The sequence below is a fragment of the Arabidopsis thaliana genome, chromosome 3 (genome assembly GCF_000001735.4).
Source record: "Arabidopsis thaliana chromosome 3, partial sequence".
NCBI lineage: Eukaryota > Viridiplantae > Streptophyta > Magnoliopsida > Brassicales > Brassicaceae > Arabidopsis > Arabidopsis thaliana.
The window spans coordinates 9400438-9421970 of NC_003074.8; the positions used below are offsets into that span (position 1 = coordinate 9400438).

The 21533-nt window shown below is 32.4% G+C and overlaps 5 protein-coding genes and 1 non-coding gene across 8 annotated transcripts; 5 read left to right on the forward strand and 1 right to left on the reverse strand.

Moving 5' to 3' along the window:
* Window positions 1-517: 517 nt before the first annotated feature.
* Window positions 518-1651, forward strand: AT3G25750 (F-box SKIP23-like protein (DUF295); the record flags this gene model as incomplete). Of its 2 annotated transcripts, none has more annotated exons than NM_001338765.1 (2): window positions 518-1010; window positions 1056-1651. In NM_001338765.1, 2 exons carry the CDS (start codon window positions 518-520, stop codon window positions 1649-1651), a joined length of 1089 nt encoding a protein of 362 aa, NP_001325458.1. The 2 variants fall into 2 exon arrangements, with proteins under 2 accessions (NP_001325458.1, NP_189203.1); NM_113474.1 differs by having other exon boundaries at window positions 1098-1651.
* A 1690-nt stretch (window positions 1652-3341) lies between these two features.
* Window positions 3342-4901, forward strand: AOC1 (allene oxide cyclase 1). Its single transcript, NM_113475.5, has 2 exons — window positions 3342-3772; window positions 4142-4901. The coding sequence occupies exons 1-2, from the start codon at window positions 3535-3537 to the stop codon at window positions 4666-4668; spliced, it is 765 nt and encodes a 254-aa protein (NP_189204.1). The 5' UTR covers window positions 3342-3534; the 3' UTR covers window positions 4669-4901.
* A 1330-nt stretch (window positions 4902-6231) lies between these two features.
* On the forward strand, window positions 6232-7634 carry AOC2 (allene oxide cyclase 2). The gene is made up of 2 exons (NM_113476.4): window positions 6232-6772; window positions 6876-7634. Exons 1-2 carry the CDS (start codon window positions 6538-6540, stop codon window positions 7400-7402), a joined length of 762 nt encoding a protein of 253 aa, NP_566776.1. The 5' UTR covers window positions 6232-6537; the 3' UTR covers window positions 7403-7634.
* A 1088-nt stretch (window positions 7635-8722) lies between these two features.
* AOC3 (allene oxide cyclase 3) lies at window positions 8723-10653 on the forward strand. The gene is made up of 2 exons (NM_113477.5): window positions 8723-9171; window positions 9443-10653. Exons 1-2 carry the CDS (start codon window positions 8925-8927, stop codon window positions 9970-9972), a joined length of 777 nt encoding a protein of 258 aa, NP_566777.1. The 5' UTR covers window positions 8723-8924; the 3' UTR covers window positions 9973-10653.
* Window positions 10654-12614: 1961 nt separating this feature from the next.
* On the forward strand, window positions 12615-14803 carry AT3G25790 (myb-like transcription factor family protein). Of its 2 annotated transcripts, NM_113478.2 has the most exons (5): window positions 12615-12903; window positions 13008-13303; window positions 13625-13844; window positions 13958-14034; window positions 14179-14803. In NM_113478.2, exons 1-5 carry the CDS (start codon window positions 12759-12761, stop codon window positions 14512-14514), a joined length of 1074 nt encoding a protein of 357 aa, NP_566778.1. In that variant the 5' UTR covers window positions 12615-12758; the 3' UTR covers window positions 14515-14803. The 2 variants fall into 2 exon arrangements, with proteins under 2 accessions (NP_566778.1, NP_001325633.1); NM_001338766.1 differs by having other exon boundaries at window positions 13958-14803.
* Window positions 14804-17113: 2310 nt separating this feature from the next.
* Window positions 17114-18268, reverse strand: AT3G25795. Its single transcript, NR_143943.1, has one exon. It is a non-coding gene; the product is annotated as an other RNA (non-coding RNA).
* Window positions 18269-21533: the final 3265 nt, after the last annotated feature.

Here is a 21533-nt window from a genome sequence, read left to right on the forward strand (position 1 = left end):
TAATTTTTTTTCTTTAAATGGTAGAAAATCAGGATAAAAGTATATGTCCCATAGTTTTTAAAAATAATGATATGTATAACTAAATATATTGAAACTTAATTATGTTATCTTTTTTTTTTGTTAAAACTAGATTAAGATTAAATGAAAGAAGACACATGTCACATCTTAGAGCATGTGTTTAGAAGAAATCTCTCTATTATCTAAATAAATAGTAATCCATAATTTTTAACATTTAAAAGAAAATGACATTTACAAAATTTTAATTAATACTAGAATCTTCTATACCTTCTAATAGTTAAAGTAATTTTGTTTTTCATTAAATGATTAAAACAAACTAGGAGAAAAGTATCTTTACTTGTTATAAAGAATTATGCCACAATCCACATGTTAGTTTCTCATATCATGAAATCTTGTATATATTTTCAAGTTTCCAGTCTTCCAGGCTTTAATTTGTTTTGAAGTTGTTTATCTGACAAGCGATAACAACACAGAGAGAACTCGTCGATAAATTTCAAAGATGGAGAAAACTGAGTGGTCTGATTTACCTGAAGAACTCCTAGATTTAATTGCAAACCGTTATTCCTCCAACATTGACGTCCTACGTATCCGTAGCACCTGTAAATCCTGGCGTTCTGCGGTTGCGATGTCTAAAGAGCGTCTTCAGTTTCGCTTTGAACGCTACCTTCCTACCTCCAACAAGAAGATAAAGGCTCATCTCTCTCCCACCACTTTCTTCCGTATAACTCTCCCTTCTTCATGTCCTAACAAAGGATGGCTAGTAAGAACTAGACAAGCCTCCAAAATGTATCGTAAGATTACTCTCTTGTGTCCTCTCTCTGGCGAGCGCATCACCCGTTCCCACCAAACCCTAGACCTTTTGAAGGTTGGCGTTTCAGAGATTCGCCAATCTTACGAGATTCAAATATTCGATGGATTGAAGGACGAAAAGATACCATTAGATTCAGAGATATTCTCTAATTATATCAAGAATAGTGACAAAATACCATCAGGTGTATTCTTTAGAGTTGCTTTCCTAGACAATATTTTTTTTGCAGTCAATTACCACGATAATAAAATATGGTGTTGTAAGACTAGAGAAGGAAGTAGAAGTTGGACAAAAATTAAAAACCAAGTCGAAGATTTCTCGGACATTATACTTCACATGGGACGTATCTATGCCGTGGACTTAAAAGGAGCAATTTGGTGGATTAGTTTATCACAGCTTACCATTGTTCAACAGACATCTTCAACTCCGTTGGACTACTATAAATATGATAGTTGCCAAGACACGAGGCTCGTGGAATATTGTGGAGATCTATGCATTGTTCATGAACTTAGCATAACTCGAAATCATATCCAGAGGACCGTTGGTTTTAAGGTTTATAAGATGGACGAGGATTTGGCAAAATGGGTTGAGGTTAGTTGCTTGGGAGACAACACACTCATTGTTGCTTGCAACAGTTGTTTTACTGTCGTAGCCTCTGAGTACCATGGATGTTTGAAGAATTCTATTTACTTCTCTTATTATGATGTCAAGAAGGCCGAAAATATAAAAGTGTTCAAGCTTGATGATGGTAGTATCACCCAGAGGACTGATATTTCTTCTCAGAGTTGTTTTCACATGTTCTCTCTTCCCTTCCTCAACTATTAATTACCTTTAATTTAAAAATCTTGATTATTAAATTAAAGATTTTTTTATTTAATTTAAGTATATTTCAAATATGAATTTAATGCATATCTATGTTACTTATAATTAACAGAAAATTTAATTAAATAAAAACTAATTAAATTAATAAATTAAATTTAAAATCATGAAAATAATATTGTATTTTTTTTCTCAGGAATAATACTATAATTTAACTTTTCACAAAATGTTTTTTGAAACGATCATATTTCGAAATTTTGAATGTGGCAATGAGGTTTAGAATGGAAGGAAAAGTAAATACATGGTAAAGTAAATAACAATGTATGTGACTGCATTTATAAAATTATAATCTAATAAATAAAATTTAAAGTGAAACATTAGTTCCTAAGAATAATACATTAGAGAGAGTTGTTATTTATTATTAAATTTTTACATAAATGAAAATAAAATAATACCAAACTCAACAATGTAATTATCCATCTTCTAAAAACGTAAATAATCAAGAATCATTATTTTCATGAGTTATAAAACAAAATATATAAAAAGTGATATGTAAGCTGTTAGAAAAAATTCTATGTAATTTATGTAGCACAACTCTTTAACATGATCAAAATGAAGAAAAAGTTTGAGATTTCATTACTTGAATCAAATGTTGAATCAAAGGCTGACTTTAAACAAAATATTTAAAATAAGTTTTTTTTTCTTTGAGAAAAATGATAGTCCTTATGTTTTTAGTTGATATTTGAGGATAAATTTTTGGAAATTCACATGTCTTTGGAATCATAAGATCATATGAGCAAGAAGATTTAGATTTCGAACCTATTTGAAATTCCCTTTTCAAAAGTATGATTTGATATGCAGCGGTGAGAAAAAAACAGAGAAGTAGAACAAAAATTCTATTTTGTTGAATAGATTTGAGAATTAATTATAACGGTTAATTTACTTAGAGAATTAGGAATTCAAAAGAAATTGAGCCGTTTTATAATTAAGTTACCACTAAAATCCGCTAATTTATTTACAAATATTTGCTTAAACACACACATGCACTCGAGGAAACGATAATCGTTTTGAAATCAAATGACGGGGTTTCAGCCAATAATACGGCGTCGTTTAACCGTGGAGAGGTTGGAAATTTACACGGTGGCGTTTAAAGGTTAGTTAACTTAGCGAAAGGATTTAGACGATGTTGTTTTGGAGTTTTATATGTTTTCTTGTGTGTCAAGCTTTGCTCCTTAAGTCTGATTTTTTTGTCTAAATTCTCGAGTTTCTTCCATACCTGTAAAAATTCGTTATCCTAATAGTTTTAGAAGAACTAAATTTCTACAGCTTTTCTTTGTGAATTCGATTTAGTACAGAATAACATACATAATAAAAGATTTTAAAAAAAAATCATGTCTAACAGAGAGGCATGTTCATCTAACAAAACTATTATCTTTTATTATACACATACATATATAAGATGCCAAATATTTTATTTTCATCTAAGAGATGTCTATCTAATTAAATAATGTGGGACAAATATGTAGTTAGAATAACGAATTCAAAGCTTCACAAGTCGCACGTTTTTCATTTTTCTTTCTGTAGTTTAGGGACCGGCCAAAAGTACATCAACTTAGACCCAAGCTAAGACCCAAAAATTTGGACCATTTTCTAACAACTTGCCGTCCATGGAAACCGAATCAAAAATAGCATCATTCGTTGGTGACCCATTTTTGGGATATTTAGCATTATCCCATTCACCATTTATCAGCCATCAATCATTCATCCAATATATATACACATAGACATTTCGTAAAACTCAAATCACTCACCACATAAAACCAAAGTCCCATCTCTTAAAAAACTAATCATTTCAAAGTTTTGTCTCTAGTCTTTCTTTTTATTGAGCAATGGCTTCTTCTACAATCTCTCTCCAATCTATCTCCATGACAACTCTCAACAATCTCTCATATAGTAAACAATTTCATCGAAGCTCTCTTCTTGGTTTCTCTAAATCCTTCCAAAATTTTGGTATCTCATCTAACGGTCCAGGTTCCTCCTCTCCGACAAGTTTCACGCCCAAGAAGAAACTCACTCCTACTCGAGCTCTCTCTCAGAACTTGGGAAATACCGAAAACCCCAGACCAAGTAAGTTTATTTTCTTCTTGATCTTTTCGCTTAAGTTTCGAAAAATCATATAAACAGAGCTTTTTCCAAAAAAAATGAAATACTTTTTTTTTTTTTTGCTAAACTGCAAATATCATATAAATGAAGGGAAAGGTTTACATGAGTTAGAACCTAAACAAAAAAATGAAATACTTACAAAACATTTTCTAAATACATTATCTTTATATTAAAATCAGTTTTTCATTTCATAATTTTTCTAACTCCATTAAATTTATATGATTCCAGAGCCTTAAAACCAAAAATTTGCAAACTTGATAATTTAAACATAATATCAGATCTCAAAATCAAGAACGTATAATTAATTCACAAATTGAGTTTTTAATTTTTCAGGCAAAGTTCAAGAACTGAGCGTGTACGAAATCAATGATTTAGATCGACACAGCCCAAAAATTCTTAAAAACGCATTCAGCTTTAGGTTTGGTCTCGGAGATCTCGTCCCATTCACAAACAAACTCTACACCGGCGATCTCAAGAAACGCGTGGGAATCACGGCTGGTCTCTGCGTTGTGATCGAACACGTCCCTGAGAAGAACGGTGATAGATTCGAAGCTACGTACAGCTTCTACTTCGGAGACTATGGCCACTTGTCCGTACAAGGACCATACTTGACTTACGAGGATTCGTTCCTTGCCATCACTGGTGGCGCTGGAATCTTTGAAGGTGCCTACGGACAGGTTAAGCTTCAACAGCTTGTGTATCCGACAAAACTGTTCTACACTTTTTATCTTAAAGGATTGGCTAATGATTTGCCACTGGAGCTCATAGGAACTCCGGTACCACCGTCTAAGGACGTGGAGCCAGCACCGGAAGCTAAGGCGCTTAAGCCCAGTGGAGTTGTAAGCAACTTTACAAATTAGTGAATAAAATTAGTCTTATCTTTCTCGTGTCCTGTATATATAATAATCTTTTTCATAGAGAATTTTATATTCTTATACTTGTAATCAAATAATTTGTATGGATCTTAGTATCCTTGTGAATGCAGTATGTTTGAGTTGAAAAATACTTGTAATCGAATCTTTAGTTTTGAGTTGTCCCCTTTTGGGGAGTAAAATATCTTCTTCTTATTTTTATTGGGTTGAAAATAGGTTTTTGCATAGTTTTTTTTATCGACCTTTCAAATACGTCACAATTACATTTATAGGAGTTAGGGTTGGTGTTGTAATCCATATACATTACCACTATGAAACTTTCAGCGAATACAAGCATATACTATCAAACTCCAAGCGAAATAAATACTCACAAAAGGCTCACCATGGTCGTAAAGTGAGGATTGAAGAAAAATGATCATGTTGATGGATCAAATAAATCTTCCATCGCCTGATTTCATCATGATGTACACTCATCTCAAGAACAAGAAAATGATACTAAGAAGAAAAAAGATAAGCTGGATTAGGCACGAAGGTTTGGAAGAAACCCAAACTCTAACCCAAATATTGTGGATAAATAAAAAACAATCAACTTTCGAGTTCCTTCTCCAGCCAACTTATGGGTTGCAAAGATACTTTTACATATAAAAGGGATGCTGACCTAGTGCGAATATCAAGAAATTGTGTGTGTTTTATGTGCTCCGGGTTCAATCTCTATTTGGTATACAAATGACTGTTTTTTAAATCCGGATATCTAAAGTCTAACTTTGAGTACTAGGAAGATTATAAGGCAAAGATCTAGAACTCTTATAGCTTAAATAAAAAATGATTTTACATGTAAAAGACAGAAATTACCTAATATTAGTTAAGAGATGATATATTTTCAAGAAATAATGATTCTAGTTGTATAAAATACCTAGTTTTTTTTTTGTATTTTTTTTTGAATATTTAGAAGTGCAAGTCCGAAGGCCATACATTTCCTAGAGATATGATCCACACCAGGTTAAATTCATTTCTTTTGGAGAAGAGATCCCTCCCAACAGACTTCGAACCCAACACCTCTACCTGCGAGATTTTTTTTTTGTTATTCGTATTAGATGTGATTTTGGTGCACCACGCTAGCGTTGGAGATGAAACTCCCACATTTTCGCACTGAATCGACTATTAAAGCTTGGTCTAAGCTATCAATTTATTACAGTCTATGCCAGAAATTTATGGCATCCTACCTGATATAAAAAGCTTTATGGCATCCTACCTGATATAAAAATCAGTGTTCTATCCTTTAAGTTGTTCATGTATTTTCATTCCAAGAGCAGCCAATGTTGAGACAGATTCTCTTGCTAAGCTTGCCTTATCCGTTTATGCTGAAAACATTGTTAGTTAATCCAAGTATTGGCGTTTCAAAAAAGAAGTGATTTTGGTGCAAATATCTTTTCACAGAATATAAAATAATTTTTAATCAATTTTACATACATGTATCCGGGACAAAAATATAGTTAGATTCATTACATTTAGAAGGTTTTTTATTTTATTTTTGTAGTTTAGGGACCGGCCAAAAGTATTTCAACTTAAATCCAAGACCCAATGCTTAGATCACGTTCCGACCATGGAAACCAAATCCAAATTCCTCCCAAAGCATCTTTTTAGTTTGAGACCCACTTTTGGTAATTTACGCACGTGCTACTTCATCAATCATCCCCATTCATCACTCATCCAACATGTCTATCTATAAATAGACGGAGATATTTCGTAGAACTCAAATCACTCACCACATAAAGTAAAAGTCTCATCTCTTCATAAAATAGCTTTAAACCAATCAAGTAGAGTTTCTTCTCAAGTCTTTTTATTTTATTTTTATCAATGGCTTCTTCAGCAGTGTCTCTCCAATCCATCTCTATGACAACTCTCAACAATCTTTCATGTAATCAACAATTTCATCGAAGCTCTCTTCTTGGTTCCTCTAAATCCTTCCAAAATCTTGGTATCTCATCTAACGGTTCAGATTTCTCCTATCCATCAAGTTTCACTGCCAAGAAGAACCTCACTGCTTCTCGAGCTCTCTCCCAAAACGGGAATATCGAAAACCCTAGACCAAGTAAGTTAATTGATCCTTTTTTGTCTTCCAAACTTGATTAAATATATGATTACAGAGACTCAAAATCAAGAACACAATTCACAAACTGAGTTTGTTTTTTCAGGCAAAGTTCAAGAACTGAGTGTGTACGAAATCAACGAATTAGATCGACACAGCCCCAAGATTCTTAAAAACGCATTCAGCTTAATGTTCGGTCTCGGAGATCTCGTACCATTCACAAACAAACTCTACACAGGCGATCTCAAGAAACGCGTGGGCATCACGGCAGGTCTCTGCGTCGTCATCGAACACGTCCCAGAGAAGAAAGGTGAAAGATTCGAAGCTACTTATAGCTTCTACTTCGGAGACTATGGCCACTTGTCCGTTCAAGGACCATACTTGACTTACGAGGATTCGTTCCTCGCCATCACTGGTGGTGCTGGAATCTTTGAAGGTGCCTACGGACAGGTCAAGCTTCAACAGCTTGTGTATCCGACAAAACTGTTCTACACTTTTTACCTTAAAGGGTTGGCTAATGATTTGCCGTTGGAGCTCACCGGAACACCGGTACCGCCGTCTAAGGACATAGAGCCGGCGCCGGAAGCTAAGGCACTGGAGCCTAGCGGAGTTATAAGTAACTATACCAACTAATTCATGAAATTAAAATGTTTCTCGTATCGCTGTGTAATGATATAAAGATTTGTAGTTTTGTGCTCTTATCTGTAATAAAATCATTGAGGAATAATATCTCGAGTATGTTTTAAGTCGTTTGGACGTTGGTACACGAATATATGAAAAGTCTTTGTAATCTTTTGGTCACTCTCAATGATTTTGAATTAAAAATAGTTTTAGTTATAGAAATGATTTTATGTATTGCACAAGAAAATCAAATAAAAAGAACTATTAAATAATGAAAATATATATCTTAAATAAAAGAGTATAACAATTGAATTCTTAAAAATCATACAGTATCTCAACAAATCCAAGAAACAACGAAACGAAAAATTGATGTATCATTTGGTCGAGTTAAGATACAAAATGAAAAATTACATTTTTTTTTGTAGCCATCATCGACAAAAAAAAATGTCTTAGTCGCAGATTAAATGAAATAAGGACAAATGATGGCTACAAAAAAATATGTAATTTAAAACCGTCCCTAAAGGTAAATCTGACTCATCTTAAGAGATTGTTTGATTTTTGATATATAAGTCATAAGTGGTTGACTAATGTCAAATAAGTGACGCCTTTTGATGACATGGAGAAGTATGCAGATGACATTGATTGATACGGATGGAATGGAGAAGTTAATGATCTACATGTCACACTCCTCATTTCAAAAATAGTTAACGGTGATTATGAGTCTTCATCGAATACTCATTTTAAAGGAGTTGCTGATAAAAAAAAAAAGAGTGGATGTTATGGGCATGTATTTAAGGGCATGTATTTAAACAAGAAGTTACCAATCGTAGCCTATGACTAGGATTATGGCATGCATGATTACCATGATGTGGATCAGGATATAGAGTAGAGAATGTTAACGCAAGAGACATTGCTAGATCAAGAATTAACTCATACAAAAATGATGACCGGAGATTGATGATATCAAATTAAATTAAGTAACATAGACTCACAAACGCATGGTGGTAATTTGAAGCCTATGCATTCAAAGAATGTTGGAGTCATGGATCCGAATAGAATTGTTGATACTAGTGGGACCAGTCCTTCCTTGAGAAAAAGGATGCATGAACCATCTCGTGATTGTAGTGCTATTATGTGTGTACACGGCAAATTGACACAACCGAACCGACCAAGTTATATATATGTCACTAAAACAGTCTGACCAACAAGAGTTTGAAGACCTGCAGGCTACGTTTATATCTTTTGACTATTATAGTATGTTCCCATTACTTTGAGATCTCGTAGTACTCAATAAATATTACACGGTTTTAAGTCGATAAATAATAAATACATAAAATTCTCTAGCTAACGCTTTTAGACAATTCGAAACCGAGTGGAAACTACACAAAGCATCTTTTGACATATACGCACGTGTTACTTCATCATCGTCCAATATAAATAGACTCATTACTAAACTCAACAACCATTAAAACCAAAGATCAATCTCTTCTTAATAGTCAATCATATATCAAAAAATTTAAACTCTTCTTGATCAATGGCTTCTTCTTCTGCTGCTATGTCTCTTGAATCCATCTCTATGACAACTCTCAACAATCTCTCTCGTAATCATCAATCTCACCGCAGTTCTCTTCTTGGTTTCTCAAGATCTTTCCAAAACCTTGGAATCTCATCTAACGGTCCAGATTTCTCCTCCCGATCAAGATCTACTACTTCCAAGAACCTCAACGTTACTCGAGCTTTCTTCTGGAATTGGGGCAAGAAGACCGAAAACTCCAGACCAAGTAAGTTTAATAGTTTATAGATCCTTTTGTCTTTTAGTACACTGCGACTAAGTCAACGCCTGTTAATCCGATATTTTTCCTAGATTTGAGACAAATCAAGATTTAAAGACTAATAATCCTTTTTGTTAGCTCAGAAATCAAAATGCTTTATTTCATAAGCAAAATCGATTAGATCTTTAAATGCCCTGCTCAAAATTGATTGGTCTAAAAAATAATCAGATCTTAAAAAAACAAAGTACCGAATTCATAAATTCGAGTTTTAATTATTCAGGTAAGATCCAAGAACTAAACGTGTATGAGCTCAACGAAGGAGATAGAAACAGTCCAGCAGTTCTTAAACTCGGCAAGAAACCAACAGAGCTTTGTCTCGGAGATCTCGTCCCATTCACAAACAAACTCTACACCGGCGATCTCAAGAAACGCGTGGGAATCACGGCAGGTCTCTGCGTTTTGATCCAACACGTTCCTGAAAAGAGCGGTGACAGATTCGAAGCTAGTTACAGCTTCTACTTTGGTGACTATGGTCACTTGTCTGTACAAGGACAATACTTGACTTATGAAGACACGTTCCTCGCTGTCACTGGTGGCTCTGGAATCTTTGAAGGTGCGTACGGACAGGTTAAGCTTCGTCAGCTTGTGTATCCGACAAAACTGTTCTACACTTTTTACCTTAAAGGGTTAGCTAATGATTTACCGCTGGAGCTTACTGGAACGGCGGTTACGCCGTCGAAGGATGTGAAACCGGCACCGGAAGCTAAGGCGATGGAGCCTAGTGGAGTTATAAGTAACTTTACTAATTAAGTAATTAGCTGTTTAATAGTTGTTTTGTTTTGTAATAGAATATTTTGATGAGTTGTGTGAGGTTAGTTAATGATGTGTTGAGGGAATAAAGTATTTATTTTGATGTGACTTTATTGATTACAACTGGTCTTTCTACAACGTGGAACTGTTGTACTCGATTTCAAAGTAAAACTTTTTACATTAGTTTCGGTATTTTCACGGAATAAATTGATAGCTAGAACCTTTAATCTTATGGTTTAAAATGGTACACTCATATACACAGTTAGGGTAGTGGAGTTAATGCTAGTAATTAGTAACACAATATTTTTTGGTTCGTTATGGTTTTGGTGTTAATTGTGTTAATGTCATAATGCTTTAACGCTAATTTGTTGTTGGCACAGATATTTAAAACTAAAAAAAGCAACCTAGTTATTGCTGGCTATCTTTTTAAATTGAGAAGTTAACATCTTGTCAAGTGAATCGTGTAATATTGTTATACTCTAAAGATCGATATTATTGTGTCTACCAGTCAAAACATGTGTTGGAGGGAAATTTTATTTGTAGGTTCATCATATGTCAGGAACATTATTGTCATGTTTCTGTAAGCTTTCTGACATTTAAGTTCAGATTTTGACCATAAGTTTTGATCATAAATGAGAAAAGAACAAAGTTAAGTTTAGTTTTGCGAATGTTAAAAAAAATAAATATCTTATTTGCACTTTTTGAATTATTTACCAAATATAAAAACCAAGATGGTGTTTTTTTTGTAATACCAAAAAAGAGAGAATTTTAGCTACGAGAGAATGCAAAATTCGGATTTGTGATCCGTTTTATTGAAAAAGATTTTAGTTTCATAGAACATATATCAAGTAGTATACAAATTGAAAAATAGGGTCTGATAGATCCGAGACACTTGGGTATTATCACCTAACTTTTAAACGTTTATGCCAGTTTTTTGACAAACAAATCACGAAGTATTTGAGGATAAATACAGTATTTGTTTATGTTTTCTATCTTTTTTTAGGAGGATGAGTTCATTGGTTTGATCTTAAACAATTGAAAATTTATAGGTTACCACCAATTTTGCGATTTTTTTTCTTCTTCTATACTTTAGATTTAAGTTTATATATAGATATTTTCGTTTGATATCAATATGGGAAGCCCACAAAGTTGGGGAGTTTAGTGGTACCTTTTTTTTTGGTTCACAATTGCATACGAATATTGGGGAGTTTAGTGGTACTATTGCATACGAATATTGGAGATACGAGAAAGGGGTGGAAAAAATTGATGATAAATTGAGCCCAAGTAGGAAACAATACACAAGGCCGTATATAAAGTTGGCATGTTGGGTTCAATACATGAGGCCGTCTTTTTGTTCGGCCGCGGCCAGTGGTGAACACTGAATATGGCCTTTTGAGACTCCGAGGGGACAATTATAATCCAACACTAAAATACATCTCTAAACTCTATTTGCCAACTAATTTCTTTATTTAAAATACGTTTCAATCTAATCAAAACAGATAAGCCTGTTAAACACAATTTTGATTTCTCGAGACTACGAATAGGTGGATCTATTTGTATCATAACATCATAACATATAAATCGATATTTAAAATTTTGAGTAATAAATTTGATGTTGGTCTCTAACAATTTGCGGGTAATTTCTTGATATTTTGGACATCACCCGAACATATTAGCTCATTACACACCAATTTCTATAGAGGCAACATATTTTCTTATCATTAAAGTTGACAGCTATTAGAGCCCTTAATCACGTTTGATTTCATATCTAATTCCAAATTATATGGATATAACAACAGCATAGCATATAAATTGATATGTGTAGCATTAGGTTATATCTTTGACCGGGAAATGCATTGGCAGGCCATTATACTGGGAAGATGCATTCGCATATATATTAGTAGGTGTACTTAGTAATCGTCTACTTGACATAATTAAAATTACCGGTCAAAAACACGAGATATATAGGAACTCATATTGTGTGGATATATATATTAGTTTACATGTGTATTTATGGATAAGGTTATAACGAATTCAACAAATTCTCAAGGTCCTATGAAATTTCAACAAGTATATTACAGTTTTTTTTTTATATATGGCTTTTCTTCTCCCATGTTTCGGCTGTCTACGAAGAGACATTTGGCTTTTCATATTGGGATATTGAAAAATACATTTTCAACGTTTTATATATGATTTTGTGTGGGTGAAATTAATACTTACAGAACAAAAGAGCTCATGCACGTTTAGTGTTATTTTGGCGGCTGTTTTTAAGGATTTGCATATATTCTTTCCCACGTATTGAATTCTATAAATGACATAATAATCAAACTTGTAAAAATAATAGAATGAATAGTTTATAGTCTTCCAAAATTCGATTTCTGTTGTAGTGGAATCGCAGACATTTTCTAACTTATGAATGTTGTTATAGGACTTCTTTAAACCTTGGTTGGATATACCCAAATAAATATAAAGTTCACACGAAAAAAACTTGGAATCACATCCAGGAATATTCACCACTGGATCAATACTACTATACAACAAGGGAAAAAAAAATATTTAACTTGGGAAGGTATATACTTATTTTATAAACAAAAGCAAGATTCGCCTTGTAATGCGACGGCCCGACTTCTCTCTTTCAAATAATGATCCTTGAGAAACCCTATAGAGCCATATATACGTTGTCTTTATAAAGAGACATAACTCATCTCTTCTTGACTAACTTTATAGTTAAAGTTATCAATTATTCGAAAACAAAGCTGGTTTTTTGTTTTGTCCCTTAAACCAGCATGATCAAGAACTTAAGTAATATGAAGAATGACAATCAGAAACGTGAAAAATGTTGCGAGTACATCGAAGCTCTCGAAGAAGAACGTCGCAAGATCAATGTTTTCCAACGCGAGCTTCCTCTTTGCGTAGAGCTCGTGACTCAAGGTACATACATATGCATTTACATTTCATATAAGATATAATGAGTTTATATATATGGATTAAATGTTAGATCTAAAGATTTTTAAAAAATGTTTTATGGAATTTAGCGATTGAGGCGTATAAGAGGGAGATATCAGGGACGTCGACGGATAACTTATACGGACAGTCGGAGTGCTCAGAGCAGACCACCGGAGAATGTGGGCGCATCTTGGATCTGTTCATACCAATCAAACACTCTTCGACCTCCATAGAAGAAGAGGTTGATGACAAAGATGATGATGATGAAGAACACCAGTCTCATGAAACCGACATAGATTTTGATGACAAGAACATGAAATCTGAATGGCTCAAGTCTGTTCAGCTCTGGAACCAATCCGACGCAGTTGTTTCTAATAATAGACAGGTAAGATTTTTATTTTATTTTATTTTTTCTTTGTTTACATTTGTGTTTTTGTTTGCCTTGAATTACATTTACTGTATTGTTTCCAAACCAGCCTATTGACGTTGTTAATTGTTAACGTAAAGACTAAACGCATAACCTTCTGTGTACTTTATGCGATTGTGTTTGTAACTTACAACTTCACAAATAGATTATTCTTTTTTCTTCCAGTTTTTGTTTTTTTTAATAGACCGAAAAAGGATGGGTGCACAAAAAGATAGTAAATTGCTCACAAAAAGATTTTGTTTTGTAATTTAAGTTTCTAATAGCATTTTGCGTATTCAGGATCGCTCACAAGAAAAGACAGAGACGCTGGTAGAGTTGATAAAAATAAACGATGAAGCAGCGAAGAAAAACAACAACATAAAATCACCGGTGACTACTAGCGATGGTGGCAGTGGCGGTGGCGGTGGCAGAAGAGGGCAGAGAAAGAATAGGCGGTGTTGGTCGCAAGAGTTACACAGACGCTTCTTGAACGCTCTTAAACAACTTGGTGGCCCTCATGGTGCGTTTCTTGGTTTTAAGTTAAAACATATATATCAGTAGTCATATCTTTTTGTTAGGGCTCATGAAGTTTAATTAATTCGTAATGACCTTTTTGTTCACTAAATTTTGAAGTAGCTACGCCGAAACAGATAAGAGATATAATGAAGGTTGATGGGTTAACAAATGATGAAGTCAAAAGTCATTTACAGGTTAGTAAATCATATTCCATGAAAAATACATGTAACTAATATGTAAAAGGTATATATTAATTTCATCATTTTAGTTACAAATGTTTTTATAATTTAGAAGGAAAATAATATTTATTGTTTCATATTTTTTTTAATGATAAATAGAAATATAGGCTGCATGCAAGACGGCCAAGCCAAACAACACCGAACAACAGAAACTCTCAAACGCAACATTTCGTGGTGGTTGGTGGAATATGGGTCCCACAGACTAACCATTCAACGGCCAACGCAGTCAACGCCGTCGCATCGGGTGAGACCACCGGGATTTATGGGCCTATGGTCAGTTCGTTGCCGTCCGAGTGGCCGAGGCATTCCAATTTTGGTAGGAAGATTTCGGAAGATAGATCAAGATGCTCTAACAACGGATTTTTTCGGTGTAGCTCACCAGCTATGTCTTGTTCTACTCGTACAAAGACGAAAGATGCAAAAATAATATCATAAATTTAATTTTTGATTATTTATTAAGAGAAAAAAGTTATAGACATTAATATTGTGAAGAGTGTATATATATAGATGTTGGAGCGTGACTCTATGTTATTTTTAGTTTCTTGGTTTTTTTCTATTAGCCGATGATATCTTTGATCAAAGATCCATATTAGCTAATGCATACTATATTTTTTTACGTCGTGCAATATGCATATCGATGATAATAAGTTAATAACACAAAATTATTAGATTACTAGTTGAAGAATCGTATATAGAAAGAATCGTAATTATATGTAGAATGATGGTATATTATCAGCATATATTTTTATAGAGGCTTTAGCCACCAAAATTAATAAATGTCAGTCACAAACTCAAATTAATTAATTTCGTCCTTAACATATGTATGTCGGCCAGGTTTCTATTTGCTATAGTAATATAAGATACACAGAAACATTGTAGAAATGTAAAATGTCTTCGAAAACAGAAGAAAAATACATATATAAACTTTTTTGAATGAAAATAAAAAAAATTATGCCATACAGAAGGATCGGAACTCGGTAGAATATGCCGGAATCTGAAGAGCATAATCTGCAAATATGTTTTTCAGGTTAAACTTTATTCTCTTGTTGCTTGTACTGGATATTAACACAAATGTGCACGTTGGGCTCCTTCTCGTGGAGTGAATTATTCTTTATTTGTTCCTTTTACTTTTGTAAATACAATTTTTCCATATAAGTATATAACTGTGTAAATATTAAACCCAAAATATGTTAAAAGACAAGTTTTTTTGTAACTTAAGGGCAAGAAACAAGGTGTAAAGCCACATGAAAATTGCTGACCATTCTAACTCTCGACACTACTATACAATTAATATCTCTTGACTTGTACTCATTCTCTATAACAACAACAATTGTTGGGTTTTCTTGTTCGCTCTCACTGTTGTTTATTAAGTGTTGTTCGTTTGCGAGGTTTTCTGAATCAATAATCAAAATGATTTCGATTGATAAGTTATCCTTTAATCAAAATTTCTTGGTTCCTATGGTTTCATCACCTCAAACATAAAAAAATCATACCAAGTTGTTAAATATCTTTAAAAATTCCTACCAAGTTACTAAATAAGTGTTCACAAATTTAGGGATCCTTTCATGTGACTCTATGAGCCATGTGACCTATTTTTCTACTACCTTTATAACAAATGGGGCTACAGTTTTAATAATATTCTTACTGATAATTTAATTTGAATACGAAGACCATTGGGAAACTTGAACATTGAGAAAGGCTATTGGAGTTCCCGAGATGGCGGTTTGATCTATTTCAAATCTTCAATAATATTACTATTATCAAATACTTCTTTGATTCTATAGATGTGTAAGTATTAATAATTTAATATTTGACGATGGATCCAAAAGAACAGGAATCGGATTAGGGTTTCCTTATGATATGATTTATTAATAGATTGGAATGGGTTTTAAACTCTTAGAAGCAGGATCTTTATGTGACCTTTCAGAGTCATAAAAAGCCTAAATAGCTCTTGATACTTACTTTAAGACCATTATGAGATCAAACCATGGAAAAATAAACAAATAGTAAAGCAACAAATGCTTTTTCTTGGTCTATACTTCATTACTTCTCATATTAACTAATATCATATCCATAAGGAATATTCGACTACACCTATTATTAATTGTATAATGTTAGTTCATAATTTATCTACATTTGTGCATAAACAATTAAACATATCTCTGATTAACAATAATAAAATATATAGTACGTGCTAATCTTGTTTTAATCTTCTCTTATATAAGATTAGGATTGATCAACCAAGTTTGACATGGTGTCTTAGTCTTATAGGAGTGAAATTTTTAATCAACCTTCCAAGGATTCTTTCGTCTATCCACGATGACGAATAGGTTGAAATGGAAACAGATTTCTTTCAGTTCTATACGTGTTTGATTTTATTTTTCTTTTAATAATACAAAATAATTATCAATGAAACTATTTAAATAGTCTCAGAGCTATAAATGTAATAAAGTAACAATGTTTACTAATTTTCTAATAGCAACATGATGTTTCATTATGTTCTTTAATTATTTCTGCAAAACAAGTATCAATTTGGGATTCAGCTAACGTTGAGTGCTAGCTGCTCTTCACATTTGCACACAATTTTGGGCTAATGAGCCCGAAAAGTTTACGAAGATGGACCAAGCCCGTTTATAGCCCCCGAGGTTAAAATTCCGAAAGGTTAATTCCCAAAAACTTAAAGGTTTTGACGATCTAAATTTTGATTTTAATGAACGGAAATAGTAAATGACCTGAAATAGAAAAAAATCAACTAGATAATCTACAATTTAAAGATTTGCAGAAAATCTTGGACGATAAAACAAGATACTAACATTTCTCACAGAATAATTTTGCTATAATAATTTAAAGTTCAGCTGCTATATTTTTTTTCCTTTGTTAATTTCATCTGCTATTTATTTGACCAAATTAAATATGTTATCTTGATTTGTTATCGTACGTCTACATAGTCTCTAATTTTAAAAAACAATTGCCGTAATTTTAGTTTTTATTTAATTGAAATTTTATTTACACATGTAACAAATAAAAAAAATGATTGAAAAGAATAATGTATATTATTTTAAAGTCATAACTAGTAACATGTAAAAAAGTAGTTATACATCACTATTTTAGGCAGTCAATGGTAATGAAAAAAAAAGAGCTTATTTTCTAGACCTGCATTGTTTATATTAATTTATACATAGTTGAAAATGAGATTCAAACTATGCTTTCAATAAATAGGTGAAGGATCGAGGTCGAGGCACCATCGATATAGAGTCAGCTCGTCCTTCACCACGGCAATTTCATGCCAACATCTTGCTCAAATGAGTATTCCATGGAGAGTGATTGGTAACCTGCAAAAGAAAAAGAAACTTAAAAAGGTTTATATGTATAAGGTTCACGTCAGTGTTTGAGTGACTTAAAAAAGTTTGTGTTAGTTATAAAACTAATATCTCATGGACTGACGTAAAGTTAATTAACTCTACGTAATTGTTGTTAATATCCTTCCCATTTTTCAATCTTACCTCATTTATACAAGTGTTGTTAATTAAGTGACCGGCGGTTTTTTTTTTTTTGTATATATGAGCATGCAAAATTACTAACTCTTACTACTAAACAAAATCTCTTTACTGTATATATGAGCATGCAAAATTAGTCATTATATTTTATTGTTAGTGAAACCTAAATAAACCAGAACCAGTGATAGTAAGTTAATCAATATAATCTGAAGGTGCGAAACATCAGCACGAACCCAAATTCGAGTTTTACGTATTGCGGACGTTAAAGATAATGAACTGATTTATCAAAAAAAGAAGAAGAAAGATAATGAAGTGAAAAACAAATTATAAAATAGAGTGAATTTTTTGTCCAAAAAAAAAAGAGTAAAATTAATGTTAAAAATAAAAATAAAAATAAAAAATAGGTCAAATATTCTTTGTGTATAAAATAACCTAAACCAAAATATGGATAAAATAATTATTCCAGCAAAAGAGAAAAGGTAAGCTTTAACAAGAAAAAAAGAATGTTAAAACGTTAACATGCATAAACTTTAAAAAAATAGTAATCAACTAAAAGGGTAGTGTTTACCAAGCTAATACGATCCGATTCTTTCAACATTTGTTTCTGTCTCGCTCTCTTTCTCGATATATGAATGAAAGGCATCATATTTTTATTTTTCTTATTAAAAGAAACCTTTGGAAGAACTTATATAAAAAATGATCAAGTAGACTCTATTTAAATAGACAAAGTAAAGCTTACATACATGTGTATGTATATACGTGTTTGGTAGGAAATAACAATTGGGGTAAATCTAAGGTAGTAGAGAATTAGACATATAAATGTCTTTTATTTGTTTTGGTGGTTGGGATATATATGCTCTAACCTCCAACATTTTTTAATACTAAATTGGCAATATACCTTATACAGTTATACTCATTGTATTGTCAGCGGTTATGTCTAATCACAATCATATACTATAACATAGTATGTTCTCATGCTATCAATTCACAATTTCTTTGTATATAAATCAAATTTTTTGATGAGAAAATGTTAGTTAATTTGTAGGTTTATTCGAAAGATTTTTTCTTTAAGAAAAAAAAAAAAAGATCGTCAAACAAAATGGATGGAATCACATATGCGATGTATGCTGCAGTGCCGGCCTTGAACATACATAAATATTTGATATTTTCATGTATAACAAGTCTTTTAAGGCTGGGCTTGTGGTTTTGAGAATTTGGTTATTACACGCTTCTTGCGTTTTGTATTTTTTTGGGTCATAAAAAATTTCACCCAAAATATTAAAATTTTGAATTATATATGGATAGATACACAGATATGTAAGCAAGTTCCATTCAGGTATCAAGTTTAGACTAATCGTAAAAAAGACGACGCCATATATTCGTAGTAATTAATATACATATACCCCAATTAACAGAATTCGATTTCAAGCCCCCACAATCTATTAGTATATGCTTAATTCATCTTGTGTGATAGTTTGACGGGTTATTATGTAAAACGTGCATGTGATGAGTGCTTACTTAGCAGTCTTGACTCTCGAGCCTACACGTTTGTTGCGCGCGTATGCATGCAGCATATATACACATGTACGTAGATGTGAAATGCATGCACTCAGGGCCGGCTCAACAAAACGTGGGACCCTGTGCTCATTAGTTTTTTTTTCTAATATATGTTTTATATGTTTAGATTTTAGTTTATTATACACTACTGTTTGTATAATGGACCTTGATTGCTTAAAGAAAATGAATGAAAAAATAAAGGACCCTGTGCACTAGCACCAAGGGCACACCCTCTAAGCCGGGCCTGCATGCACACATATATAATATATGTATATAACCATCACGATCGCGCGATACTGTTTCTTAAGTATGGTGACGTACGTAATTGATTACTTGATGGTTCTACTACATAGAAAGGAAAACAAAAAATAAATATAAATGGGTTGTTTCATAAAATCTCAAACCAAACCAAAACCTAACTTAAATGTAGCTGAGTTATCATATACCATATGGTATAAATTTTGGAATGACTTTGTAGTTATTTATTGTAATTTAGAATGTTATAATTACTGATCATAATATTAAGTCAAAAACATCGAATCAATAAAAAGCGACATAGATTCTTAGTAATTATACCGGCCAAATAATACTATTAAACAAAAGTTACAAAAAAGGATCCGTATATCGTGAAAATCAATCACATGCATCAAACAATAGAATGAATTAATTCACGCCGGAACATCTACTTGGTTTGATTTTAAAACTAAACCGAACCAAACATATTAAAAATCGAAATAAACCGACCAAAAACCAAAACCTTAATTATCCCTAAATAATTTCACCAAAATAAATATATTCAAAGCAACATGCTTGTGTTAAGTAGCTTTTGAAACTCCATATTGTTCCATTTACACTACGTTATGATATTAACAAGACGATATATGGGTTCCAGTTCCACTTACAAGTACAAAAAAGAGTTGTAGAAGCATCAAATCTATGACAACTCCCCTTCAAAGTTCAAAGTTCAAAGTTATGAATGATTAAATTGATCAAGTTTCACGTGGAGTGGTGGATATACTCACCATTTAATATCTCAACTCTATATATATTTCTTATTTAAAAAAAAAAAAGAATTTAAACGCATATTAAAAAGCATCGCAAGAGCTTTTTGCTTGGATGGTTGTTGGGGATTTCAACGCAACCATCTCGCTATCAGATGCTTCCACTCCAAATGTCACGCATTACTCTCCAGCCACGGAAATATCTTTCACTTGTGCTTTTTGAATAGTGATTTATTTAATTTTGACTATTTAAGGTCCCACTTGATCAAATAGAAAACCTAATTGCGAATATGCTCTCTTTTATTCACAAAACAGTGGCTATCAAATCGTAAATAACTTGGTACATTTATCGTAAAATAATATTACACTATTCATTTAAATTACTTGTATTATATATCATTTATTTACGGTTTTTGTCACAATTGTTTTCATATTAATTTTGCTATATAAATTTGGTTATGTAGCTAATAAGCATATACAAAATATTGTTTTTCATTAATCTGCATTTCATTTTGTTTTATCCAATCCGTGATTCATAATAACACACTTTAGTTTTGGAGTTTCATTGTTTCAATATAAGCTTCCTACTCCGATCCTAAACATATATATCTTGAAGAGTTGGAGAAGATTTGTTATGCATTCTTATGGAAATGAATCACGTCTTCAACACATGGAGTCAAAATGACTTGAGATTCTTATTGCTTTTCAAAATAATGTGGATGTCTTTGCATGAGAAGATTAATCGATTGGAAAAAGATTTTCGTGTTTAAGTTGATTCGACTCTTGTTTTGGGAGAAAGTTTGCTATATATGTATCACGGATTTTCAAGAATTTGATGGAAGACTCTATTTTCTAGGTTTTCAACTACCAAAACGTAGGTAGCTGGATCATTCATGGTATTCAATTGACTGATGATCCTAGCTAGCATTGAGCATGTTTATAACTTTTCTTTCCTCAATATATAGTGTACTGTCTATTTTACATAAATCTCCAAGCTCTCCACAGTTTTTGTCATTCAGATAAAAAGTTTTATCAGAATAAAATTTGTAGAGGGTGGGAATCTTTGTTGATGATATAATTAAAACAAACAATTTTTTTTTGGCAGGTGGAACAAAAACAAAATAAACAACTCTGTTTGATTGCAACTACACAATAAAAGTTCTAACCAAAAAGGTATGTAAAATGATTTTATTTTAAGAAAAAAAAAATGATTTTATTTTATTTATTTTGGGAATAAATCTACCAAATATTAAATGTTAGAATGTTGATGGCAACGGAACCATCCACGCGGCAATGAACATGGCCTTTCAAAAATTAGGTTCTTTTTTTTTTTTGATAATTGGAAAACGGCTTACAAATTCATACTATAACATTACATAGAATATAACTATATAATATA